The following is a 27,828-nucleotide window of genomic DNA, read 5'->3' as shown; positions in this document are numbered from 1 at the left end:
TTATAAACTCAAATATTTTATAAGAAATTTCAATAAAACCTATTTGTCAAAATTTGGATTTAGTAAACATACTAATGTAATGCTTTTTTGGGGTTACGGTATTACAGTTTATGGGGGCAAGTTTTGTCATTTCTGCTCCTCTTACTTCCCAGTTGCAGCAAGCAAAATCTTCCCTTCACCAACCAGACTTCTTTCAAAACCACTCCTCTTGGAGTAATGAAGAGACCACCCTTCCGTGGGAATTCTTTTCATCCCAATAAAGCCTGAAACTCCCTTCTTTTTAACTTTCTCCTTTTTCATATTTTGTTTAAACAAGTTTCAATTTTTTTTCTTTCCTTTTTTTTTTTGTAGATTATTGAATTATTCTTATTGATGAGAATGGCGCTTGAATCCTCAATTCTTAGCCAACCCACTTTCTTTTCTTCAAGAAAGTGCTCGTCTTTCATGCTTTTCAATCGAAATTTGAAGTACCCATCAAAGTTTTTATCCAAAACTAATCACTACCCAGCTCCTATTATCTCCAGCTTTCCCAATCCCGAGGTTTTCAAAGCTTTTGGATTTCGAAAAACTGGTATTGTTGGAAGTCAGGCACGTCTGGGATTGTTAAGTGAAGACAATGGAGATGTGGGAAATAATCAGAATCTGATTTTGGTGAAAAGGGGAATTTTGGTAGCAATGGTTTGCAGTGTATTCGTCTTTGGTTGTAAACGAGTGTTTGCTGTCGAGGGAGTGGTTAATGCTGGCTATGGGGTGATTGGGCAGTGCATATTGTTGTTGAGGAATGCTTGGCCTAAGTTATCTATGCTTCTTAAAGTATTCAAGGAGCAAGGTGTGGTTTTGACAGCGCTTCTGGGCCTGTCTGCCTTCTTCTCAATGGCAGAGACTGCTATAACTACATTATGGCCTTGGAAGGTATTGATTTCTTTGACCCAGGACTGGATAGCTTTTATACTTATTGAGTGCATGTTTTTGGTCGCTCAATGATGGGAATCAGAAAGCAGGTATACAGATTGTTGCAAATTGGAAAGAATGTAGTTGCTTTGGTCAATTTATAACAGTATTTGGAATATTTTATTTTTCCTTATTGTTGTGCAGATTTCTTTGGTGACCTGATATATTGGCTTGAATTAATACAAGTTTAATTTTGATTCGCCATGTTAACTTTCAGTATAAATTCAATGCTGTATTATTAGCTTATGGTGGATTGAATTTGAACATATAATTTCTTATAGATGTGAGCTCAATCATAGTAACTTATAAAATGGAAACAAATTGTTAGTGGTGCACACAAGAGGAGAAATATCATGGAAGAGAAAAGATAGAGTGTAGAAGCACATTAGAGTGAAGAGGGAGAAGAAAGTGAGAGAAAACAGAGAGACAGAGAAAGAGTAGAGAAAGACAAGCAACTTATAGGATAAGCGATAGATATCAACATCATGAAGTGTGTATTATTTCAACCATTAAACCCTAATTCTACACTAGTTATTTAGTATTGCATTTTGGTAAAGGCAAAACACAAATCTTTTGAAGTTTGGATTGCACTTTAACTTTTAAGTTAGGGAAGGTTGAAGTAGAAATATCTGACACAAGTCTTCTTCATTGTGTGCTAGTTATTTCTAGTTTGTCATGTCATCAAGCCTCTTGGAATTTTGAAATCCATTTTTCATTTGATGTTAACCTGTGTCAGGTACGTGAGCTGGCTGAAAAAGAGCCTGAAGATGGTGTCTTCAAAATGCTTCGCAGTGATGTAACTCGATTTCTCACAACCATTCTTATTGGCACCACGTACTCCTCATTCCTCGATATTTTCCAGTTCCATTTTTTTAAGCTTCAGCTTGAAAGTATTTCTTATTGTAGATTCTATTTCTGTTCTCAGTGTGGTCAATATTGGAGCAACTGCCCTAGTCACAGATGCCGCAACGGCTATATTTGGGGAAGCTGGTGTTAGTGCGGCAACTGGAGTAATGACCGTATGTGTCAATATCCTGTTCTTTGATTTGTTTTGGGGGGTGTGTGTAGCATGCCTGCACTTATTTTTGTCTTGCTCATATAATGAATTTATATTAAGTTGGTAAAATGATTAATCAGTTAATTTGTGGTTGGTCTGGACATGAATACAGACCTACTTCATGCAATAAATATGAAAACCAGTTAACTTTTCTAGAATGGTGCTAGGTTGCTATATTGCTTCTCACTGAGATCACTCCAAAGAGTATAGCTGTTCACAATCCCACAGAAGTTGCCAGATTTGTGGTAAGTTTATTCTTTTCTTCCCCAATCATTTGGGTCTTAAAACTTCACTGTCAGCCAGATGTGTGTTAAAACTGCATAGTTTTTTATTTTCCCCATGTTTCATGCTATATGCTTCATGCTATATGCTTCATGGCTCTCTTGGTACTTTGCCAAAGTTATCATTACCAATTCCAAATTGGCTGACTAATTGTGGTTGCAATGTTTCTAGGTCAGGCCAGTGGCATGGCTTTCTGTAATACTGTATCCAGTAGGAAGAGTTGTCACATATCTCTCAATGGGAATGCTCAAAATTCTTGGTCTGAAAGGAAAAAGGTGAAGAAAATAATCACCTATATTTGATCTGTATGCAGCTTCTAAGTCATCATGCATTTTCAGTTATGTTTGTTTCCAATGGTTTGTTAAATTTTCAACATATGCCATCATTCTGTTATATGCTTTTTGAATGCCTCAATGCCTTGTGTCTTTATTTTAGTGAACCTTATGTTACTGAAGATGAATTGAAGCTAATGTTACGAGGAGCAGAGTTGAGTGGAGCAATAGAGGAGGAGGAGCAGGTAACCTTATGTATCACATATGTCATAAGTTCATATGTTATAACACCAATTGAGCATTTGATTAACACATAATATTTTATACACGGCATAAATTTTCTATTACCTTCTGTTCTATAGCCCTAGAGCAGTTTGTCTCCATATGCACCCAAATTGAAAATTTCTTCGTTTCTTCCCCATTTTGTGTTTGTACATGTGTATGTTGTTTGTAGCCCACCTGCATGCTCTGAACCTACTAAGGGGTTTTCAGATATGTTTTCTTGATGGATAAAAGAGAAGACATTAAGGAGAAATAACTGGTATCCGTAAACAAAAATTGACTTCATTGAGGTGCATGAAGATGAAATGATTCGAGAAGCAGTGGATCCTTCATGGCTTCATCAGTGCCGAGTCTATTGCATATGGTAAACCAGTAGTTTTATGCCAAAATAGATTCTTAAAACCCCTTCTCTATTGAACCAAAGCTCACAATGATTATGTTATCTCCCCCAATAGCTCAGGCTTAGCTATCTGGTACAATGCCAATGACCAGGCATCCTCTTGTGATTGCTCCCTGTTGTCCGTGTTTATACTTTACCATTGGCATAAATCCAATTGAATCACTTCCTCTTTCTTTGTTTATGGTTCTGCTGCTCTTATTGTTGGAATCCTTTGCAGGATATGATTGAAAACGTGTTAGAGATAAAAGATACTCATGTTAGAGAGGTGATGACCCCTCTTGTTGATGTGGTTGCAATTGATGCAAGCTCAACTCTTGTTGAATTCCACAATCTTTGGTTGACTCATCAATATTCAAGGTAGATAATCTTAGTAATTCATCTCTTAGGTTCTTTTTTCCTTAAACTGACATGCTAAGAAATTTGTTGACATTTTTGCAGGGTGCCTGTTTTTGAGCAGCGTGTTGACAATATAGTGGGTATTGCATATGCTATGGATCTACTAGATTATGTTCCAAAGGTCAGACATTTTCTACTCTTGTTGTTGTTTCTTATCATCTGTAAGACTTTGCTTATTAATGTATGCAACAATATCATAGTGTGCAGAATTATAATCTATTTGATTTTGAAGGGTGAGCTGCTAGAAAGTACTGCTGTAGGAGATATGGCTCACAAACCCGCATACTTTGTGCCTGGTAAGTTTTAAACTTATCTTCTTCGGTTGATTTCATGCTTTGAGTTACTGTGCGGCTGAATTTTACCTTTCTATCTCAGTATTCATTAGGCTAAATGGTACCTGTTACTCAAGTTTATAACCATTGTTAACATGTTCATTGTAGATTCAATGTCAGTCTGGAATCTTCTTAGAGAGTTTCGCATCAGGAAGGTTCACATGGCTGTTGTTCTCAATGAATATGGTGGAACTGTTGGAAGTACGTGCTCTATGTAATTCAGAATTGATATTGAACTTAGATTTATATTCTTAAATGATTTTTACCTGTCAAAGAACCTCAAAGTGAGATGGATTTTTCATTTTTTAAATGCAATTTTCGTGGATTTAAGGTGTTATGTGGAAGGACTCTCATAGCATAGTTGATAGCATGTTTCTATCCCTGCATAAAACAGCATCATTGATTTGTATGGCATAGCTTTAACTGATTTGCCATACAACATTAATATGGGATTGAACACGGAAAAGTTTGCCTGCAGTTGAAAGTTGAATGAGCTGTCAAGTATTCCAAAATCCCTTCATCTCTTGTTACAAATTAGTTTGAGAGTGAAGTCTTAGCAAACCCGAGAGACAACAACTAATAGCACTTATATTCCCCACTCCACCCCCCCCCCCCCCCCCCCCCCCCCCCGGTGATCTATTTTCAATTACCCGCTATATGTTCTTTTATCTCATTTTTTTTAATGTTGGAACAGATAGTTACCTTAGAAGATGTGGTTGAGGAGATTGTTGGTGAAATTTTTGACGAAAGTGATTCAAAAGTAAGGCTTACTACATCTTTGATGACTTTATCAATGACAGTTCTTCTGCTTCAGACTTCATATTCCTAATTATTTAGGTTTAGTCAAAATGCTGCTTTTCATTACACCACAGACTTTATTCCCAGTTATTTAGATTTTGCTAGTTCTTATGTTTACCCTTCAATCTCTTATCTATTTTCTGGGTTTTTGATCATCATTATAAGTATGTTAGCATTGCATGCCTTCACTTTCATAAGATTTGGTGATCGAATGAGGATCAAGCAATACTATGTCATGACTATGCTATCAAATGATGTGTGGACCTTAATAGCTGTGAACTTTATTTTCAAGTTTCTGTGGTCTTAAATATTTTTATTTTTTCCTGCTATAACAGGAGGAAATCCAGAAGAAAACCGGCTATATTGTAATGCGAGCAGAGGGAATCTTTGATGTTGATGCCAACACATCTATCGATCAACTTTCTGAAGATCTAAATATCAAAATGCCAGAGGTATGTTACTTGTATTATTCATTGTTATTGATATAAGCCCTTAACATAAGTTTTTGTTCTACTTGCAAGTTTCTGCATGTATAGTTGAAATGTTCATGAATATGCACTCAGGTGTTAAAATAGAGTGTCCTCCGTTAATATCAATACTAGAGAGAACTATCAATTGGACCTCACCTCACAGTATGAAGAACTGGATCCACATATAAAGTGTCTGTTTGTCAATTATACAGGTATTGTCAACATTTTTTTTCCTTTTGCTGTTTTATAGGAACATCAATATGAGACAGTGTCAGGTTTTGTATGCGAGGCATTTGGATATATCCCGAGGACGGGTGAGAGTATTAAGGTAGTCCTTGAAAAGGAAAATCAAGAAGAAGATGATAAGAATTCCGAAGCTGGATCTGATCGTCAAGATTTGAAGGACAGGCATCAAATTTATAAACTTGAGGTATGGTTCTAACCTTTTTGCCATAAGCAATTATTATGCATAACGTTGGTGTTGAATAATGTAATATTAATTTGAGTGCTTTATAATGTCACTATTTATAAATGTTTCTTAAGGAGTGTAGTTTGGCACATACTGAATGAAAGCAGTTTAGAATTTATGACATCTGGATTATGGATGAATTAGAATCTCTGAACCAAGTATTCAACATTTGAAGTGTCAAACATTTAGTCATTGGAATTATAATGAACTTTGGTCGCTGTGATATTATCCTTATACATCAGGGTCTTCTACCTTAATAGCTACAGTGAAGTGATCCATCTCCTTTATTTTCAATTGAAATCACTCAAATGTTGATATTCTTATGAAATATTATGGGACTGAATGTTATACTTGATCAAAATGAAAAGAATGCTACACCGTTGAGAAAATGGTTATAAAACATATGTTACATAGAGGAGTAAGCACCAGATGAAATTCACTAAAACCGCTAGGAAGGAAACACCGCTAAGCACTCACCGTGGCATATCTTTTTCAAATTACTGCTGCTGCACATGACAGCCAATTGAAGGCTGTATTTTACTAATGCCATAGTTCCTTGCATTCTTATTTTCCTTTCAAAGGCTAACTTAAGTTAATTACATAAGACAGCTTTTCTGTCTGAGTCTTCTTAGGATTCCAAATTTTAATGGATCTTCCTGCAAATATTTCATCAATCTGACAAACATAGGATGAGGTCAAAACTTGATCAACTATATGACTAACACATTAATGTGGGCAACTTGTCTTTGATGCAGATATTAGCAGGAAATGCTCGAAAAGTGAGTGCTGTTCGGTTTGAACGGATAAACAATGAGGAAGCACTATTAGATGCCACAGCAGTAACTCCAATGGTTCCAAAATTAATGAAGAAGAAATGGAGCAGTGAAGAAGACTCGAATAATGGTAACCATGATGAAGATACACTTGAAAAGAGGCAAGAGGATGATCTCTCCGATTACTATGTAATTTCTGATTATAAAGAGGATAATGAGAGTCCCACTGAACAGTAGTTATATTACAATATTTGTTCTCCCTTTACCCCCCCTGAACTCCCCCTTGTTCCACTTCCCAATTTCTTACAGCTCCATAAGAAGAGGTATAAGACTAGAAAAACAGAAGAAAGAAACAAGAATATGAGATAGACTAACATTGTACAATTGTTTCAGAGATGAAGTGAAGTGTCAACATCTGAATCGTTAAAGGTAGATGCATGAATTGCAGTATCTCTTGGGCGTAAATTTGACAAAACTGGAGTCTCAATAACCTGAGGCTGAGTATGCGTGCTGTGCATGCTAGATTCAGTGTAGAGAGATACTTGGAGTGGTCTTTTTGTCTGAAGGATCAATTCAGAATGGAAAAATGATTGGGATGCCTCGTGAGGTGTAGCTGGATTGATCCGTTCTGCTTCCGAGAGCAACCGTAAGACCTCTCTCTCCTGCCTCATTTCCTTCACTCTCTGCAACTGTTTGAACCTCTCTTGCAAGAGGGCAATGGATGAATGAACAGCTGGGTCACTCTGCCTACCCATCATAAAATGAACTGGAACCTGTCTATGGTACTTGGAAGAATGGCCTATAACGTGGTCTGAGGTTATTATATTCCTATGTATAGGCCATTGGTAAGCTTTGAAATCAATAATATATTTCAATGTAAGCCCTTTAATTTGATTCTCAATGATGTAAAAGAAAAAGGTGGAATCGGCAGCTGAGATACAAAGTCAAAGAAGGCAGAGTTATGTGGCAATGTGTTGAGGTAAAAGTACATGATAGGGAGGAAAGGGTCGGAAATAAAATCCAAATTGGAGTGGAATGTAGCATTTGGAATGGTTTCTTTTGCAGAATAAAAGGATGGTTGATGCTCTGTTGGCTTGTTGCCAAGAGCTTTTGGCCTTTGGAGAAGAGGGTGCCCCTTTTTGGTGGGGGATTTGGTGGGATCTTATGTTATTCACCTTTCAACATTCTCTTTTCACTTTTGTGGAGAGCATAAAGAGAGTGGAGACTGAGGATGTCGAAGCAGGACAAGAGTTGGAACAGGGAATATATTTTGGACTTTGGGGTTTATGTTTTTTCTCTGTGGAACCCTTTTCACGGAGAAAAGAGGGGACTCTCTCTCTCTCTCTCTTTCGCTTTCCATATTCTGTTTTGTCATCAAGTTGTTGGATAGAAATGGCATGGAAGGAGAAAGCTGTCGTTATTGGATTCGTTTGTTGCTCTTCTTGTTGGAACACTGTTGTCTTTGAACTTAATTGTTGGAAGAGTGGACACAAGCTGAAAAGGAGCCTACCCAATCCTAGATATCTCATGGACTTTGGCAAAGTATCTACCTTTAGCCAAGCAAAATAACTCAAGTGGAGGAATGAGTGGTACAACTGCCTTGAATCTTTCTTCTTGCCTGAGACCTCAAATAACAGTGGTGATAGTGTTGGCAAACAGTATAATCCATGTCAATCATCTGTTAACAAAATCATGGCTTATGCTAAAGGGTCTATGCACAACACCATGGGTTTCAAATTGTTTAAGAATATATTAAAAAAAAAAAGGACCTTGGGAGATGGTGATCAAAACATAGGTTTTGCCAGATTGTTCCAACTAAAGCAGGCTATTGATTATCTCAATGTGGAGAATTACTACCGCAAGCTAACAAATTAATTGCCCAAAATCAGGAGGAGGAACAACTAATGCTTTAGGAATAAATAAAATAACCGGTTTGCCATGTTGGACTAACTAGGAAATCTAGGACTATAAGTTTGTTGGGCCAACAGCTTTCAGCAATTGGATAAAGAGCCTGTAAATGTCCTGATTTTGAGTCCTTGTTGGAAGGCAACTTCACTGTCCGTAGTCCCAGACCTAAATGACTTAACTTGTACAAAAATTGCCTAATCACATATCAAATTTCATATAAAAAAATATGAACATTTCTGTTTACTGTCAAATTGTTCCATTTTTAGCTGCTGATCACTCATTTTGTTACACATGTAATTGATGGCAATAGCAGAGAAAAAAGCACCGAAGGGTTCTTAATTGGCTTAAGTCTGCTGGGCAGTTGTGCGTTGAACCATCTTTTAAATGTAAACTTCATTAAAGCAGAAAGAGAATTACTGGTTTCAATCATGTGCTGAACTGTTGGTTTAATTGCTCTTGGCCTTGGATGATAACATTATAAAATGAACCTTATCACTCTATATTTCTGGAGAAAGCAATCATTCCTTGAGACTATGAAGGTAAGCTGCTTATTTCTAGCTACTTTCTTACACTTGTTTCAATTGAAATTGGAATCTGGGTTGTTATATTATCCAAATTGTTGGAATATGAATCGGGTCAAGTGGATCAAAATCGTATTTCTTTGCCTGTTTGGATGTGAAACATGATTTCATTTGATGCTGCAGCAAAAGATTGTTATCAAGGTATCAATGCACTGTGACAAATGCCGGACCAAGGCCCTGAAGATTGCTGCTGCAGCAGATGGTATGTTTGCAGTCTACCAATTAATTTCAACAAAAGACACTAAGGAATAATTCTTTTATTGTTTTCTTAATGGCATGTAGGTGTGATATCAGTGGGATTGCATGGTCCAGAGAAAGATAAACTGATGATAGTTGGAGATGGGATTGATGCAGCCTGCTTGACTGAGTCCTTGAGAAAAAAGCTTTCCCATGCAAGCTTAGAGATGGTGGAAGAAGTGAAAGACAAAAGCGTGGAAGAGAAGAAAGGTGCAGGAAAAAAAGATGGAGAGAAGAAAGGCCCACAATTACCCACAACTACAATTGTATGCTGTCCACAGCCTCAGCTAGAATACTTCGCAGTGGTCACTGAGCCCAATCCAGGCCCTTGCACTATGTTGTAATGATAGAACAGACAGACACCAAATGGCATCATCACCTTAAGGTCTCATGCCTTCATCCTTACTTCAAACTTCTCATTGTTTCTTCCCAGCAGTAACTCAACAGGTTTGATTCTGTCGGATGCTGAGACCCCTGCAGATTTCTATGTTCACTTGTTTCAGATTAAGTATTCACCATAGTTTCCTTACCCACAAACAATTGAGAATCAGATCGATGTTTATTAAGATTAAGATCATCTTTATCATCAGAATCATCAGCTCTTGTGGCTCCAAACAACAAAAAGTTTAAAATTTTCCATATCAGTAGCATTCAGTCCATATTACGATGAGATTTTTCTTCCCATTTTTCATGATTTCATCACTATAAATCAATGAGTAATAACAGGAACAAGTTTGTTACGGTATGAACCATCTGCAAGTATATGCATACATTGGGAAGGATGCCAGATTGACTTGGAAAAGTAAGCTTGCATTGATGATGGCATGGCCTCCAGAGTTTAAGGAACTTAACGTAACTACTTGTGTCTAACTGTCTACGTACAAATAATGTCAGTTGCATCACATGGAAATTGTAAAGAAAGAGGAGAGAAGTACTTGTCCAGATGATGCCAATTTATTGGATTAAGAACTGTGAAAATTAAGACAAGAAATATGCCACTATCCTTACACAAATATGATTTCATGAACCTATTTCGAAAGCAAATCTATCATATAAATCGTTCAAAAAATTAACTCACAACGACTAACTACCCCATTTTTCTAAATAGTTATAACACTTGAAATCTCGTGACATACTATTAAGTCATGTCACGAACTAAACAAACTGATGGATTTCAAGCAAATGATTGGGATTTAAATTTGTTTCCCAAAGAGGTGGTTGAGTGCAGTCATTTCATACCATACCAAAAAGCTTCAGAGTTGATATAGAATAACAATGAGTTTCAGAAAAGAAACAAAGAGAGGTTTTTGTCCTGTCAGGCACTAAATGACAAAGACATGGAGGCAGGTGGGTCTGTTCCTTTCCTGAATATATTGAATTCAGAGAATTTGGGTGTTTAGGTACATGGAAAATGATGCTTATAAAACACATACGCCAAATGCAGGAAAATTTGAATCCTGCTGATTATTTTCTAGGATCAATATCATTTCCTTTCATGTAAAAAAGGGTAATTTGTTTACTTTAGCCCTACCAATTATAAGAATCTTGGACTTATAGTAGGATTCAGTTGTATAATCTCTAATAACTATCAACTCAAATGTCGTCAAAAGTTTCATATTCAAATTCTCTTATTTAAAATTCTACTGTGAATCAAAGTCAATTAATATTAAATGAAAAGTAATGTTATAAAAAAAAATCTTTTTATCAAAAGAAAACCTAATTTAGTATGAAAACGGTCCATATTAACTCCATAATTATCATTGAAATGAAACCATCAAAGTCTGGAAATGTGATGAAATGGTGCATGATGACTCCTCCATCAACTCCCATAGTATCTGGGTAGTTGATCTTTCTCTTAAATCCAAACACGTGATTGTGGAAATTCCTAACTGGTTTTGGACTTAATGAGGTTTCCTTCCAATTCTTTGTAGTTGACTTGATTCTTTTTTTATAATTTTTTTTCCAACGGTTGACTTAACTGCTCTTTAATGGATTAAAGAACACTAGGAAACAGAAAGGAAAGTTGCACGATAGCAATCAATGGATTTGATCACCAACTCGACCCTTCAAATTTTAAAAATAATTAATTATTACTTTAGTCTCGACTCCATTCAGATTGAACCGATCATAAGAGTGGCAATAGGTATGGTATTCGTTATATTCAAAATACCTATATCTAAACTCTATTAATTGTTGTGATATCCAAAAATTAAGTATTTACTATCATCTCTAACCGTTCGCTTCATAAAAAAAAAAATTGACATGCACCATCTCTTAGATGGAATATGAAAGGAATAAGGTCTATCTCTTACAATAAAATTAACATCCGCAACAAGTGGGGTTTTATCACTTGGGGTAGCTATATTAGCACAACAACCCGATAATGGCCTTGATATGGAGCTAATCTAAACATTAATATCATATGTGCTAAATTATTATTACCCTTACCATTTATAGAGTATCAAGATCATTTTGAATCTTTCTTTATATGTTAATTAATCCATATAACCTTAATGTGGAAATATGATCAAGTTGTAAATATGCACAAACTTCTTCAAGACCTTAAACACTTACAAATTACTAGTAATATAAGACTTAATTATTGACTTAATGATATTATTTCTATACTTCCTAAGTGTTTAACAGATAGTTTACACAAAAGATTGAACTGTGATCGATGTGCATCTTCCCTTTGTACAATGAATCCAGTTGAAAGTGCCCAATTTAATCTCATGTTATAGCTAATTAATTAGTCTCCATGTTTCTCCATTTTCACATTTAAATCTGTGTTGGCTCCGTTAATTTAATGCTTAATCCAACCAATTTATTATGAAATTTTAACTTAATGACATCATATGACACATTGTTGATTACGTCAAAAACCCAATGTTGTATATTACTAATTTTCTTTAATGAGAAAAAAATTTATTAATATATCGCAGGCCATACAACAGTTGAGACAAGGAAAATGCAAATCCTAACGTATTAGTCTGAACATGCAATGGGTTTAGTTTATTGATTTGGTCAAGCTATTCACACTGATGGTTTTACCTGTAAGCTTTTAAAATATTCAATTCCACTGTTAAACAAAACTGATCAATTACAATAATAATTGACTTTTACACCGGAAATCCAATGAGAAGATTAAGCTAAGCTGTGGGTTGTTGTTTGGCTTGGTCTGATAGGTCAGTTCTTCCCGTTGAACCCATGAAAGGTGGATCACTAACTTAATCCTTAAACATTCATTAAAGGGGAATCAAGAAAAAGAAAGCAGAGAGTGTTATTAGTCATGTGCTGGTTTAGATTAGTATGCAACATTGGATCCGATGAAAATTATATAAAGAACCATGGCTGCTGCTTCTGCAGTCAGTTATATATTGGAAAACCTGTTATACCCTTCTTGAACAAAGCAACATTCCTTTCGGGGTGCTAGAGAATATGAAGGTATGCTGCATTGTAGCAAGTTATTTTTCTTGGTACACTTGTTTCAATGAAAATCAAACATGGAATCTCACAACATATTTTTTTGGAAAAAAAGAATGTTCTTCATATGCTGTAATGGCTGCATTTATCTTTTTTTTTTTTTTATCTTCTCCAACATTCATTGATTCAGACATAAAGCAATTGTGGTTCTGTGGTAAAACCTGATGTGATGTTTTTGCTTCAATGGTGCAGCAAAAGATAATTATTAAGGTGTCAATGCATTGCAGCAAATGCAGGACCAAGGCCATGAAGATAGCTTCTGTGGCAGATGGTGTGTAGCTTCCAAAATCTAGTTGATATGATTGTGAATTTCAACCTAATAAACAAACAGAGAGAGATGAATAATAGATACTGATACGTTTTTGAAATTTTTTGTTATGGAACAGGAGTGACATCTGTGGCTTTACATGGACCCGAAAAGGATAAACTGATGATAGAGGGAGATGGGGTTGATGCAGCATGTTTGACCAGCTCCTTGAGGAAGAAGCTTTGTCATGCAAGCTTAGAAATAGTAGAAGAAGTGAAGGAGAAAAATGAAGAACCACCCAAATCACCCACTCCAATCATACACTGTCCACAACCCCAGCCCCAGTTTGAATATTTTACAGTGGTTTCTGAGCCCCCTCCAGGTCCTTGTACTATTATGTGAAACAAAAGACTCACTTTCCTTCTCCAAATCTGTTTTATGCCAAGAGGAGCTTTTTACCAAATCGGTTTAAGACTTTTAATGGCATTCATGCTTTGACGTTTCAAGAAATACCATGTTTCGTAAAAAAAAAATGTGAAACAAAAGACTCCAATGCCATACGACCAATGAAGTTTTAGCAGTTGTAACTCCTTTGGCCTCCACCAAAACTCCTTGTTGTTTCCTCATTCGTAGTTCTTCAGCATATCGCAATTATGTTGATCTTGCTAATTAGTCTAGTAGATTAGCTTGTACCATGTATTTAAAGTTTTAGAACTATTTGATACCATACAATTAATCTCTCTCCTCTGAGTGTTACATATATATTCTTCCTTCTCCTAGTTAATTTGATGAGAGGAGACTTGGGACCTTGTTGTAGTGGTAAAATTCAAGCATTGATTGAATTTCGGATGAAGCAGGGGCATCAAATTTTTTTTTTCAGATGAAGATAATTACTTTATTATAGTAACAGAATAATAAAAATCAGAAACCAAAATGCAAGAGTTACCCATTCTGCATAATTGTAATGCAAGGAACATCAGAACTTTAAAATATATTCCAAAACCAAATGTATTGGGTATTTGCAATTGTTCAGGAACTTTGCAAGATTGTTCCTCAGCTCCTGAAAAAAATATCTGGGGAGTTGTATTTGCTCTCTAATGCAAGCAGCAACCACGTCCCATGGACTCTGAAACCTCTCTCCAATATCACCGTCAGTCCATTATTGTACGAGAGATGTATGATTGGAAGGATGCCTGACGAACTTGGAACTGTCGGCTGAGTTACCATATAAAAGAAATGAAGACTGCCTTCGTGGCTTAAAAAACACATGGTAACTGCTAAAAAAGTCAGCAAATCACATGGAGTTGGAGAGAGAGAGACAGAGAGTATTATTGCACGTATTGATTAATCCAGGGATTTATTTAGAAAACAGCATACATAGTAAGGAAGTCAAGTTATATTAAAACCATGGAATGATAACACATGCATGCTCCAGCTCACCATTTTGTCTCCGAACTATAGAAATTCCTAGAGACAAAGAATCTGGGATCCTTATATCAGTCCTATGATTTAGCAATTAGGATCAATATCTAAATGAAAATTAATTAAAAACAGATAATAAGTTGAACAAGTTTTGGCCTTAGATTTATGTGAATGTGCATTCATCGTCCTAAGATGAAGTAGCATAGAGGATCCTTTCCCTATATATATTGTCTATATATGATCAAAGTATGAACTGAAAGAATTGATTTTGGAAAAAATGACAATTCAATAAAAAAGATAGAGAAAGATTTGTGACCTTTAGTCAATTGCGGACCATATTTAGTAGTTTTGGTGGTTGTTGATGTCGTTAATTTCAATTTTCAAGTATCTTTTGTACCGGTCCATTGCTACCATTCAAAATTTTCATTTTTTTCTCCTGAATAAATGTATTTGGTCAATGTGGAATAACGCATCCTTGAAATCTTTTGAGAAGGGAATTAGACTCCGAAAATAAAAATCTTTAACATACTATCTTAAAAAACGCTTAAATTATTTTAAAAAATTTTAATAAATCTTTATTCTTTTATTATTGTCATCATGTTATATTGATATACCACGTCATCATCAATAAAAGAATAACTCTTTATTTAAATTTTCTCGAATAGTTTAAAAGATTTTTTATATATCATATAAAAAAATTTTTATTCTACGAAAGGTAAGATGTGCTTGAGCAAAATCAATATTATTATTATTATTATTAAATGTGAAAAAACTCAAAAGTCTTCAAAAGTAGTCCCTGCCAATGCCAAGAAAAATTTCTTAAATGTCAACAGAAGCCATAAATGGTGAAGAAAAAATGGATTGAATTATATTCCATTACGAAGCCTTTCATTTTCTCAGCTAGCCCCGATGAGTTCACACCAACCAATTTCGACCTCAGCCCCAAGCTCTTTGTTCTGGTATAAATCCATGTTCCTCTAAGAGCTAAGATGCATATCAGATTCATGCACACTAGATCGTCTTCATTTCAAAGTTATTTGGTTTAGTCTTTTGAGCAGTTTGCATCCTGAGCTTTGAGGCCAAGATTTTTAGTCCCCAAGCTCAAGGCACCCTTTTCCTGTTAAAAGATCTTCTTGTAAAATGTCAAATAAAAGAGCTAAAGCACACTCATTGTTATTCATGTTCATGTTTTTATTTATACTAAATTTTAGCTTGTCTCAGGTTGATGATCTCGAGCTCCTCTTATCCTTCAAATCCTCAATCAATGATCCGTCTGGCTTCCTCTCCAACTGGAATTCCTCTACCCCATTGTGCATGTGGCATGGAATCACTTGCAATAATTTTTCTAGGGTGAAGGTGATTGATCTCGTTGAGAAAATATTTCTGGGATAATTTCATCTTCAATCTTTCATTTGGTAGAGATTGAGACTATCAATCTTTCGAACAACCAACTCTCAGGTGAAATTCCCAACGACTTGGCATTTTCTGTGTCACTTCGATATCTTAATCTTAGTAACAATCATTTGACTGGTGAAGTTCCAAAATGTTCAATTTCATTGAAAATATTGGATCTATGGGGTAACCTGCTTTCTGGAAAAATTCCACCACAAATTGGAGCATGCTCGAATCTGCAAGAACTTGATCTTGGTGGCAATAATTTGGTGGGGAGAATTCCGAGCTCGATATCAAATATCAGCAGGTTGCAAATCTTGACTCTTGCTTGTAACGAATTGGTTGGCCAAATTCCACGTGCATTAACCAAAATGAAGAGCTTGAAGTGGATATCCTTTGGCTATAACAACTTTTCCGGTGAAATTCCACAAGAACTTGTTGGTTTAGTTTCTTTGAGTTTTCTTGATCTTGCCTACAACAATCTTAGCGGACAAATTCCATCTTCACTTGGAAATCTCACCAATCTTCAACAACTCTTGCTCTTCAGTAACAAGCTTATAGGTTGGCTTCCTCGATCCATTTTTGGTCTCAAAAAGCTTATTGAACTTGATCTTGGTGATAATTATTTATTTGGTGAGATTCCAGAACTCATAATTAAGTTACAGAGCTTGGAGATTCTTTATCTTTTCTTCAACAATTTTATTGGGAAAATTCCAAATGCTCTAGCATCTTTGCCTCGTCTTCATGTGGTTAGTCTTGCATCAAACAGCTTGACTGGAGAAATTCCTTCTTTGATCTGCAATATTAGTTTCGTCGCAGTTCTTATCTTATCTGATAACAACTTAAGAGGAATAATTCCACCATGTCTAGGAAACTTTAGCAACCGTCTTTCAGTCTTAGATTTGTGGAAGAACAGTGTTCATGGACCCATCCTTGAAACATTCGGTCAGGACTGTGGGTTGAGAAACCTCAACTTCCATGGCAATAAATTGGAAGGGTCCCTACCACGATCCTTGGCCAATTGTAGGAGCCTGGAATTGGTGGACATTGGTAACAACAAGTTAAATGGCAGATTCCCCTATTGGTTGGATACTCTGCCAGAATTACAAGTTCTTAGTTTACGGTCAAACAAATTGCGTGGTGTCTTACACAGTTCCAAGACCGTCCGTCCCTTTCCCAAGTTACGGATTCTTGACCTTGCTAACAATGAATTCACTGGTCCTTTGCCCGAAGGCATAATAAAGAACATGAAGGCCATGATTAGTCTCAAAGAACAAAAAAGTTCTATTCAATATATGCGTGGACAGTATTATCCTTATTATTTTAATTTGACAGTGAAAGGATTTTACATTGAACTTCTCGAAATCACAACAACATTCGCAAGCATTGACCTCTCAAATAATAATTTTCATGGAGAGATTCCAAGAGTTATCGGAAAGCTGAGTTCACTTAGAGGGCTCAATCTTTCTCATAACAACCTTAGTGGTGATATACCTACATCAATGGGAAATTTGACCAATCTGGAATGGTTAGACCTCTCTTCAAACATGCTCACTAGCCAAATTCCTAACGAGTTGATAGGTATGGCATTTCTTGCCTTCTTAAATCTTTCGAATAACCAACTCACAGGACCAATTCCTCAAGGCAAACAGTTCAATACATTTGAAAATGGCTCATACAAAGGAAACTTGGCACTATGCGCCTTTCCATTGTCGAAAGCTTGCAACAATGATGGGAGAAAACAATCTCCATCATTCTTGAAAGAGGCAGATGACTCAGAGACCAAGATCAGTTTCGGCTGGAAAGTTGTGCTGATAGGCTATGGATGTGGACTAATATTTGGAGTTGTTGTTGGATATGTTACATTCAAAAATGGTGAACCAAAATGGTTTGTGACATTGTATCGAGTCAAGAATCATCGAAAGGGAAGAAGATGCTCACGAAACTAGTCAATGCAGATGACTTCAGAAGTTATTGCAACATGCGTTTCTCTTTATTCAGTTCTAGTTGTTTTTTATGGACATGTCTTTGTGTTTCGCTAAAAGTATGTGCATTTCGCTATAAGCATTAGTAATTGCTATCATAAAATAGCCATGTGTTTCATCAGCAAATACATGGCAGTGAAGTGTGGTTGCTGCTTTTGCTTAATGCATGACTTCTCTTGCAATTTGCTTTTGAATGCATTGATTACTCCAGGAATTTATTTAGAAAACTCTATACATAGTAAGGAAGTCAAATTATAATAGTACTGTGGAATGATAACACGCATGCTCGAACTCCGAACTATAGAAAATCCTAAAGAGAAAGAATTTGAGATCCTTATCTAGAAAGAATCAATACTATGATATAGAAATTTAGACGAAGATCAGAATCATCATTCATCCACAGATCTGCTAGGATTTTTTTCTATGATAAAGCGTTTTTACAGTCAAGTATAGAGAGACAATTTGCCTGCAGATACCCAAAAGGGAAAATTAGACAGAATTTGCAGGAAAACTTTTGGCAAAATGAATTCACCAGCATAATCTATGGTCTTTCCCATGTTGGGATAAAAAAATAATTTTCTCATCCACCTTTTGAAATTTCTGGCAAATGCTGTGATATAAAAACATTAGAAAGTGGAATATGAACAAAACCTGAGGCAATTTAGAATTAATTAAAACACAAAAAGCAAGTCAGTAAATCCTGTTATCATGTTTATGAATACTTAAATCATCCATTATCCTTTTCCACTAAATAAGACTCCATTTGCCTTTGCAGGACCCTCGTCTGTCCTTGTACATTTCTTAAATCTTCTATTTTTTTATGAGAAGACAGAGATGTGAGATTAATTATGTGGGATAAAAAAAGATTATAGCAACCTAAGAGCAAGTAAGAAGACTTAACGTATTGAATCAGGGTCAAAAAGGCTATATAAGTGCAACCTGCAATGCCCCAAACTCGATCACCCCACTTATGGGCGACTCTGCAGTATATCAAAATCTGTTTCAATTCATTACTTTAAATTATATATTTATATATCCTTCATCAGGTGTTGGAAACTAACTGGAAACTTCTCCAAGTTAATAATTATCGATTAATACCAAACATTGAATTTCGTTTTGATCAAAGGTATATAATGTTGACCCAGAAAATTCAATTTCGTTTTTATTAAGATGCAAGTGAAGCAATTAAGTTTCATTTAGTTTAAAATTTTGCTGTTTATCTTTTATTCATTTTGTATCAAAAACATGCAATTCGTTTTTCACGCGTTATCATGGGTTTCTCAATGTAATCTCTTCCCTATAAAACAAACGTTCAAGAGTCTCCACCACCATCTCTATACACTCAACATTTGCCTCTTCCCACCCTAATTTCATCACCTCAATAGTTCAAAAAACTCTTTGCTCTAATTTAAATCCATGTTCAGATTCATGCACACTTGATCCTCTTCATTTCAAAGCTTGTTGGTTTAGTCTTTCTAGCAGTTTGGTATCCTGAGCTCTGAGGCCAAGATTTTTGGTCTTGGATTAATAGTATTTACTCTGCAAGCTCAATGCGTCCTTTACCTGTTAAAAAATCTTCTTATAAAATGTTAAATAAAAGAGCGAAAGCACACTCGTTGTTGTTCATGTTCATGTTTTTACTAATACTAAAGTTTAGCTTGTCTCAGGGTGATGAACTCGAGCTGCTCTTATCCTTCAAATCATCAGTCAATGATCCCTCTAGGTTCCTGTCCAACTGGAATTTCTCTACCCCATTGTGCCTATGGCATGGAATCAGTTGCAACGATTTTTCTAGGGTAAAGGTAATTGAACTTACTGAAAAAAATATTTCTGGGATAATTTCACCTTCAATCTTTCATTTGTCAGATATTGAAATTATCAATCTTTCAACTAATCAATTCTCTGGAAAAATTCCTAATGACTTAGTTTCTCCTGTGTTACTTCGACATCTTAATCTTAGTAACAATTATTTGACTGGTGGAGTTCCAAATTGTTCAATATCACTAGAAATTTTGGATCTCGGAAATAACTTGTTTTCAGGTAAAATTCCACCTCAAATTGGAGTATGCTCAAATCTAAAAGAACTTCATCTTGGTGCAAATAACTTGGTGGGGAGAATTCCAAGCTCCATATCAAATATCAGCAGTTTGGAAATCTTAACTCTTGCTTGTAACAAATTGATTGGCCAAATTCCACATGCATTAAGCAAAATGAAGAGCTTGAAGTGGATTTTCTTTGGGCATAACAACCTTTCTGGTGAAATTCCAAGAGAACTTTTTAATTTAGTTTCTTTGAATCATCTTGATCTTGTCGACAACAATCTCAGTGGACAAATTCCATCCTCACTTGGAAACCTCACCAATCTTCAATACCTCTTCCTCTATGAAAACAAGCTTACAGGTTTGCTTCCTCGATCCATTTTTGGCCTCAAAAAGCTTGTTGAACTTGATCTTAGTTATAATCATTTATCGGGTGAGATTCCAGAACTCATAATTGAGTTGAAGAGTTTGGAGATTCTTCATCTTTCCTCCAACAACTTTATTGGTAAAATTCCAAATGCTCTAGCATTTTTGCCTCGTCTTCAACTTGTTCGGCTTTCACTAAACAGCTTGACTGGAGAAATTCCTTCTGTGATCTGTAATATAAGTTCCATCGAAGTTCTAAACTTAGCTGATAACAACTTAAGTGGAACCATCACACCATGTCTGGGAAACTTTAGCATCAGTCTTTCGATCTTAGATTTACAGAGGAATAGTTTTCATGGAACCATCCTTGAAACTTTTCGTGAGGACTGTGGGTTGCGGAATATCAACTTCAATGGAAATAAATTGGAAGGGTCTTTACCACGATCCTTGGCCAATTGTAGAAACTTGGAAATGATGGATATTGGTGACAACAAGATGAATGGTACATTTCCTTATTGGCTGGATACTCTACCAGAATTACAAGTTCTTGTTTTACGGTCAAACAAATTACATGGTGTCTTACGAAGTTCCAAGATCATCCATCCCTTTCCCAAGTTACGGATTCTTGACCTTGCTAACAATGACTTCACTGGTCCTTTGCCCAAAGGTATAATAAAGAGCATGAAGGCCATGATGAATCTCAGTGAACAGCAAAGTTCTTTACAATATATGCATGGGAGATACTATTATTATCATGTCAACTTGACAGTGAAAGGATTTTACAGTGAATTTCCTGAAATCTCAAAAACGTTGACAAGCATGGACCTGTCAAATAATAACTTTTATGGGGAGATTCCAAGTCTTATTGGAAAGCTCAGTTCACTTAGAGGTCTCGATCTTTCTCATAACAGCCTTAGTGGTCAAATCCCTACATCACTGGGTAATTTGACCAGTTTGGAATGGCTAGACCTCTCCTCAAACAAGCTCACTGGGCAAATTCCTAACGAATTGACAGATATGACGTTTCTTGCCTTCTTGAATGTTTCACATAACCGACTCACTGGACCAATTCCTCAAGGCAAACAGTTCTCTACTCTTGAAAATGGCTCATATGAAGGAAACTTGGCACTATGCGGCTTTCCATTGTCAAAGGCTTGCAACAATGATGGCAGAAAACAACCATCTCCATCATTCTTGAAAGAGGCAGATGACTCAGAGTCCAAAATCAGTTTTGGCTGGAAAATTGTGTTGATGGGCTATGGATGTGGACTGATATTTGGAGCCGTCGTTGGATATCTTACGTTCAGGAATGGTGAACCAAAATGGTTTGTGGCATTGTATCGAGTGAAATATCATTGAAAGGGAAGAAGATGCTCATGGAACTAGTCAATGTAGATGACTTTGGAAGTTTATTGTAATATGTGTTTCTCTGAGCTCAGTTCTAGTTGTTTTCTGTCCATGGTCTAGAATTCATGGACAGATCTTTGTGTTTTGCTATAAGTATTAATAATTGCTGTAAAAAATTAGCCATGCGTTTCATCAGCAAATACATGGCAGTGAAGTGTGGTTTCTGCTTTTGCTTAATGCTTGACTTCTCTTGCAATTTGCTAATTTTGAATGTATTGATTAATCCAGGAATTTATTTAGAAAACTGTTTGCATATTAAGGAAGGCATATTACAATAGTACTGTGGAATAATAGCACATGCATACCCCTGCTCCCAACTATAGAAAATCCTGAAAACAAAGAATCCGGGAACTTTTTTTTTTTTTTTAAAGCAAGAATCTGAGAACCTCAGCGAGAAAGAATCAGTAATATGATTCAGCACTCAAGACGAGATCAGTATTATCATTCATCCATTGTCTGCTGGGATTTTTTTCTACGATTAAGCATCCTGATGGTTAATACATTATAGATATAGGGAGCAAAAGAAGGAATTTGTAAACTAAATCTGTTATCAACTTCTTCGGTGCTAAGTTTTAAGTGCAAATAATCATCCACCTTTTGAAATTTCTGGCAAATGCTGTGATATATAGCCATTAGAACGTGGACTATGAACAAAAATGGACCTGAGGCAATTGAGAATAAAATAAAACACAAAAGCTAGTCAAGTTATAAATACTTAAATCCCCACTAAGTGCTGGCAAATCCTTTTCCACTAAGTGCTTGCGTTACACCAAACACGACTCCATTTGCACTCGGCAAGTGCCAAATCCCCTACTTTTACCTACTTCTGTCCTTTGTACATTTCTTAAATCTTCTACTTTTTATGAGATGACAGAGATGTGAGTTTAATGTGGGTTAAAATAAGATCATAGCAATCTAAGTGGGAGAGTCTCCACCACCATTATCTCTCCAGTTTTTCACGTGTTATCATGAGTTTCTTAATCTTTTCCCCATAAAACGTTCAAGAGTCTCCACCACCATCTCGACACACTCAAAACCAGCCTTCCCCGCCCTAATTTCATCGCCGCAATAGTTCCTAAAACTCTTTGTTCTAAGAGCTAGGATGCATATCAGATTCATGTACACTTGATCGATCCTCTTCATTTCAAAGTTAGTTTGATTTAGTCTTTTGAGCAGTTTGGTATCCTCAACTTTGAGGCCAAGATTATTTATTGGTCTTGGATTAATTATTTATTAGTCTCCAAGTTTAAGGCATCCTTCCCCTGCTAAAAGATCTTCTTGTAAAATGTTAAACAAAAGAGCTAAAGCACACTCGTTGTTGTTCATGTTCATGTTTTTATTGGTACTAAATGTTAGCTTGTCTCAGGGTGACGAAATCAAGTTGCTATTATCCTTCAAGTCTTCAATCAATGATCCGTTTGGCTTCCTCTCCAACTGGAACTCCTCGACCCCATTGTGCGTGTGGCATGGAATCACTTGCAACAAATTTTCTAGGGTAAAGGTAATTGATCTTGTTAAGAAAATATTTCTGAGATAATTTCATCTTCAATCTTTTATTTTATAGAGATTGAGACTATCAATCTTTCGAACAACCAACTTTTTGATAACATTCTCAATAATTTAGTTTCTTCTATGTCACTTCGATATCTCAATCTTAGTAACAACCATTTAACTGGTACAGTTTCAAAATATTCAATTTCACTAGAAATATTGGATCTTCAAAACAACCAGTTTTCAGGAAATATTCCACAACAAATTGGAGTATGCTCAAATCTAAGAGAACTTAATCTTGGAGGCAATAATTTGGTGGGGAGAATTGCAAGGTCCATAACAAATATCAGCAGTTTGCAAATCTTAACTCTTGCTTATGACGAATTGATTGGCCAAATTCCACATGGGTTAAGCAAAATGAAGAGCCTGAAGTGGATTTACTTTGGGCATAAGAATCTTTGTGGCGAAATTCCACAAGAACTTGTTAATTTAGTTTCTTTGAATCATCTCAATCTTGTCTATAACAATCTCAGCTGACGAATTCCATCCTCACTTGGAAACCTCACCAGTCTTCAATACCTCTTCCTCTTCGGAAACAAGTTTACAGGTTTGCTTCCTCGATCCATTTTTGGCCTCAAAAAACTTGTTGAACTTGATCTTAGTTAATCATTTATCAGGTGAGATTCCAGAACTCATTGTAGAGTTTGGAGATTCTTCATCTTTCCCCTAACAACTTTACTGGTAAAATTCCAAATGCTCTAGCATTTTTGCCTTGTCTCCAACTCGTTCGTCTTTCATTAAACAGCCTGACTGGAGAAATTCCTTCTTTGATCTGCAATTTAAGTTCCATCGAAGTTCTAAACTTAGCTCATAACTACTTAAGTGGAATCATTCCACCATGTCTGGGAAACACTAACAACTGTCTTGCAATCTTAGATTTACAGAGGAACACTTTCCATGGAACTATCCTTGAAACTTTTCGAGAGGATTGTGGCTTGAGGAATCTCAACTTCAATGGAAATAAATTGGAAGGGTACCACGATCCTTGGCCAATTGTAGAAACTTGGAAATGATGGATTTTGGTGAGAACAAGATAAATGGTACATTCCCTTATTGGCTGGATACTCAGCCTGAATTACAAGTTCTTGTTTTACGGTCAAACAAATTGCAAGGTGTCTTACAAAGTTCCAAGACCATCCATCCTTTTCCCAAGTTATGGATTCTTGACCTTGCTAACAATGAATTCACTGGTCCTTTGCCCAAAGGTATTATAAAGAACATGAAAGCCATGATGAATCTCAGTGAGCAGCAAAGCTCTTTGCAATATAAGCAAAGGAGATACTATAATTATCATGTCAACCTGACAGTCAAAGGATTTTGCATTGAATTTCTTGAAATCTAGAAAACGTTCACAAGCATTGACCTCTCAAACTTGGCACTATGCGGCTTTCCACTGTCGAAAGCTGGCAACAATGATGGGACAAAACAATCTCCGTTATTCTTGAAAGGGGCAGATGACTCAGAGACCGAGATCAGTTTCGGTCGGAAGGTTGTGCTGATAGGCTATGGTTGTGGACAGATATTTGGAGTCATAGTCGGATATGTTACATTCAAAAATGGTGAACCAAAATGGTTTGTGACATTGTATGGAGTCAAATATCATCAAAAGGGAAGAAGATGCTCACGGAACTAGTCATTGCAGACGACTCTGGATGTTATTGCAACATGTGTTTTTTTGTGTTCAGTTCTAGTCGTTTTCATGGACATATCTTTGTATTTTGCTATTGAGTAATTACCATCATAAAATAGCCATGTGTTTCATCAGCAAATACATGACAATAAAGTGTAGTTGCTGCTTTTGCTTAATGCATGACTTCTGCTTCAGTTTGTTTTTGATCAATCTGTACAAAAGAATCTCATTCTGTTCTGTGGAAAAACCAGCTGCCATTGCCTCGTGTGTTAAAAAACTTAAGATTATCAAAGTATTAAATGTTAGAACATTAGAAATTCCTAGAGACAAAGAATCTGAGATCCTTATATCAGCACTATGATTTAGCAATTAAGACAAGATCAGTATTTAAATGAAAATTAATTAAAAGAGATAATGCTTTGAACAAATATTGGCCTTAGATTTAATTGAATGTGCATTAATCATTGCAAGACGAGGTAGTAGAAAGGATCCTTTCCCTACATATATAGTCTATATATAATCAAAGTATTAAATGCATGAATTAACTTTGGAAAAAAAAAATTGACAATCAAACAAAAAGACACAAAACGTGTGTGACCATTAATTAATTGTGATCCATATTTAGTAATTTGGGTGGTTAATTTCATTTTCAAGTACTCTTTATACCAGTACGTTCTTATCATTCAAAATTTCATTTATTCTCAATGCATTGAGTCGACCTGAGAGAGTACATCCTTAAACTTTGCCAAAAAAGGAAATTAAGCTCTGACAAAACTTATTGCAAAAAGGAATTAATCTATTCTAGGATAGCTAAGATGTGCTTTAAGCAATAATTAATTTGGACTTGGTAAAACCAACGTGAAGAAACTCCAAAAGTCTTCAAAGGTAGGCCCTGTCAAAGCCAAGAATTTCTTAAATGTCAGACAAAAAGCTATAAATGTTGAATAATAGTCCACTAGGATGCTTCGTTTCCTCAGCTAACCCAATGAGGTCACACCAAGCAATTTCGACCTTAGCTAAATCTAGCCCAATGTTATTGTTCATGTTCACCTTATTTTTGTTACTACAGTTTAGCCTGTCTCAGGGTGACGACAAAGTTGAGCTGCTCGTATCCTTCGAATCCTTAATCAATGATCCTCGATCAATGACGAAGTTTAGTAATATGCAGTTAAAAAATCCATGCATTTCATCAGCAGATCATATAACTAACGATCAGCTTAGAAATCCTTTACTCAGAGATGCTAGGATTTGGTTTTGTGATTAAGCATCCTTTTAAGTCAAGTATAGGGAGGAAAAGAACGAATGAGTAAAATGTAGTGTGTTTAGGAATTCTGATTGTTATAAAGAGAGACACTTTGCCAGATACCAAACATGAAAATCAGATAGAGAATCAGGAAAACTTATTGCAGAATCAATTCACAGCATAAAAAAAGTTGTCATCAACTTCTTCGGAACTAGGGCTTTTTTTTTTTTTTTTTTTTGCTCAGCCAATCATAAGAATTTCATTAATAGCATTTAAAGACAGTACATGGAAGATTCATGGGGTCCCATGGGTAGAGGGAGGTGCCTCCAAAGACACCTGGACTGCCATATCCCTTTTAACTTACAGACCCCTACACATAAACGAAGGATAAGCATACATAGGATCACCACAGACAAGAAACGAAGGATAAGCATACATAGGATCACCACAGAGAAGGACTGCCATACATCATAGCACAAAGACTCAAGCAAAACAGTGCATACATATTACCACCAGGCAGAAAACACAGATGCCTTAGCTACACCAGATTTTGCTAAATGGCCTAAGCTTTAAGTGCAAATAATCATCCACCTTTTGAAATATCTATCAAATGCTGTGATATAAAAACATTAAAATGTGGAATATGAACAGAGAATAGGCAATTTAGAATTAAAAAAAAAACACCACAAAAGCAAGTCAGGAAATCGGGTTCTTTGCGTGATTCTCAGGTACATGTCTACTGAAAATTTTCATATAACAGCAGTGGAGATGGAGGAAATTATGTTGGTTAAGGTGGTGCAATCAGCATCATTGCTTTGATATGACCTAAAGAGCAAGAGGGTCTCACAAGTTTTGGATTCAAGCCAAACGCAAAAGGTCAGGCAGAGAGGTTAGTGGGAAATTTTAAAAGTCTTGTGCAATGATCTTCTCCATTATCCTTTTCCACCAAGTGCTTTAGTTCTATTTTTACCTTCATATCTCCTTGTACATTTCTTTAATCTTCTACTTTCACCTTCAAATTCTCCTTTCATTTTTTATCTAACACCTGAAAATCTTTTTTCTTTTCTTGTTTCCTTGCTTAAATTTGAATTTATTTGATATTTTAATACACCATAATTCGGAAACTGTTACTTTAAACAATTAATTCTTTTGACAAACTAGAAACTAAGATTATGAGGGTACACAACTTTCATGACACAGGGTTGGGGATGAGTGGGATGTGAGATTAATGTGGGGAAAAAATGATTATAGCCCTTGATTAAGGGTTCAGGTAAGAAGACTAAATCATATTAATTTATTGAGTCTGGTCCCAAGTATGGCCAATAAAGGTACCTAAAAGCAACCTGCAATGGAGAAAAATGGGCATGTATGTGCTTTATCTCAATGCAGATGGAAATCTGTTGCAATTCATTACTTTTAACTATGTATGTATCCTTCATCAGGCTTGGAAATTGACTGGGAAATTCCAGGCCATTGGTCATTTAGAAATTCGAAATGATGAGTGGAGTTGACAGTTGCACGAATGTGTAACAGGTGATGTGCAGGATTTCTCACCATGAATAGTTTTAAATTCAGATAAAAGGGAGGTGAGGAGATTCCGAGGGTGTCACCGACCTACAAGTTGATAGTGCACACAGTAATTAGGCCTAAAAATTAGTTATAGATACCAATTATTTTACAAATACAAGTTTATGAGCTTATAAAGAGAAACACTTCCACAAGTTAGTATTGGTTTTAACCAAATATATATAATGCGAAACCTAAAATTGAATTTGGTTTCATTAAGATATAAGTGAAACAATCGAGCTTCGTTTAATTGATATTTTTACTATTTACTTTTTTTCTGTTTGTTTTT

General features: G+C 35.9%; 6 protein-coding genes and 3 pseudogenes across 8 annotated transcripts; 8 read left to right on the top strand and 1 right to left on the bottom strand.

The window, feature by feature from the left end:
* Positions 1-103: 103 nt before the first annotated feature.
* Positions 104-7,014, top strand: LOC110419087 (putative DUF21 domain-containing protein At3g13070, chloroplastic). 2 transcript variants are annotated; one of them, XM_089783993.1, is made up of 15 exons: positions 104-912; positions 1,688-1,785; positions 1,877-1,970; positions 2,176-2,253; positions 2,462-2,565; positions 2,726-2,807; positions 3,462-3,601; positions 3,683-3,761; positions 3,873-3,936; positions 4,081-4,173; positions 4,668-4,732; positions 5,106-5,222; positions 5,491-5,670; positions 6,465-6,643; positions 6,876-7,014. In XM_089783993.1, the coding sequence occupies exons 1-15, from the start codon at positions 373-375 to the stop codon at positions 6,907-6,909; spliced, it is 1,947 nt and encodes a 648-aa protein (XP_089640119.1). In that variant the 5' UTR covers positions 104-372; the 3' UTR covers positions 6,910-7,014. The 2 variants fall into 2 exon arrangements, with proteins under 2 accessions (XP_089640119.1, XP_089640118.1); XM_089783992.1 differs by lacking the exon at positions 6,876-7,014 and having other exon boundaries at positions 6,465-6,866.
* Positions 6,872-8,382, bottom strand: LOC149527058 (uncharacterized). Its single transcript, XM_089783996.1, has one exon. The coding sequence runs from the start codon at positions 7,238-7,240 to the stop codon at positions 6,872-6,874; it is 369 nt and encodes a 122-aa protein (XP_089640122.1). The 5' UTR covers positions 7,241-8,382.
* Positions 8,383-8,905: 523 nt separating this feature from the next.
* LOC110419101 (heavy metal-associated isoprenylated plant protein 47-like) lies at positions 8,906-9,953 on the top strand. 2 transcript variants are annotated; one of them, XM_021431992.1, is made up of 3 exons: positions 8,906-8,929; positions 9,095-9,173; positions 9,254-9,953. In XM_021431992.1, exons 1-3 carry the CDS (start codon positions 8,924-8,926, stop codon positions 9,550-9,552), a joined length of 384 nt encoding a protein of 127 aa, XP_021287667.1. In that variant the 5' UTR covers positions 8,906-8,923; the 3' UTR covers positions 9,553-9,953. The 2 variants fall into 2 exon arrangements, with proteins under 2 accessions (XP_021287667.1, XP_021287666.1); XM_021431991.1 differs by lacking the exon at positions 8,906-8,929 and having other exon boundaries at positions 8,936-9,173.
* Positions 9,954-12,646: 2,693 nt separating this feature from the next.
* On the top strand, positions 12,647-13,340 carry LOC110418913 (heavy metal-associated isoprenylated plant protein 47 pseudogene; annotated as a pseudogene).
* A 2,160-nt stretch (positions 13,341-15,500) lies between these two features.
* On the top strand, positions 15,501-17,008 carry LOC110418912 (uncharacterized; the record flags this gene model as incomplete). Its single annotated transcript, XM_021431731.2, is given in 2 exon segments — positions 15,501-15,732; positions 15,735-17,008. Coding segments are annotated over 2 exon segments (1,506 nt in total), but the record flags the coding sequence as incomplete, so codon positions are not given.
* LOC149527057 (receptor-like protein 9DC3) lies at positions 17,006-17,701 on the top strand. Its single transcript, XM_089783994.1, has one exon. It carries the CDS (start codon positions 17,009-17,011, stop codon positions 17,699-17,701), a length of 693 nt encoding a protein of 230 aa, XP_089640120.1. The 5' UTR covers positions 17,006-17,008.
* Positions 17,702-19,323: 1,622 nt separating this feature from the next.
* LOC110419086 (uncharacterized) lies at positions 19,324-20,832 on the top strand (the record flags this gene model as incomplete). The annotated part of the gene is made up of 1 exon (XM_021431968.2): positions 19,324-20,832. A coding segment is annotated over exon 1 (1,509 nt), but the record flags the coding sequence as incomplete, so codon positions are not given.
* On the top strand, positions 20,833-21,528 carry LOC149527056 (receptor-like protein 9DC3 pseudogene; annotated as a pseudogene).
* Positions 21,529-22,834: 1,306 nt separating this feature from the next.
* LOC149527055 (uncharacterized) lies at positions 22,835-24,442 on the top strand (annotated as a pseudogene).
* Positions 24,443-27,828: the final 3,386 nt, after the last annotated feature.

This window comes from Theobroma umbraticum, unplaced genomic scaffold (genome assembly GCF_002168275.2).
Source record: "Theobroma umbraticum cultivar Fairchild unplaced genomic scaffold, ASM216827v3 scaffold_67.0, whole genome shotgun sequence".
NCBI lineage: Eukaryota > Viridiplantae > Streptophyta > Magnoliopsida > Malvales > Malvaceae > Theobroma > Theobroma umbraticum.
This window is presented reverse-complemented; position numbering and strand designations above follow the sequence as displayed.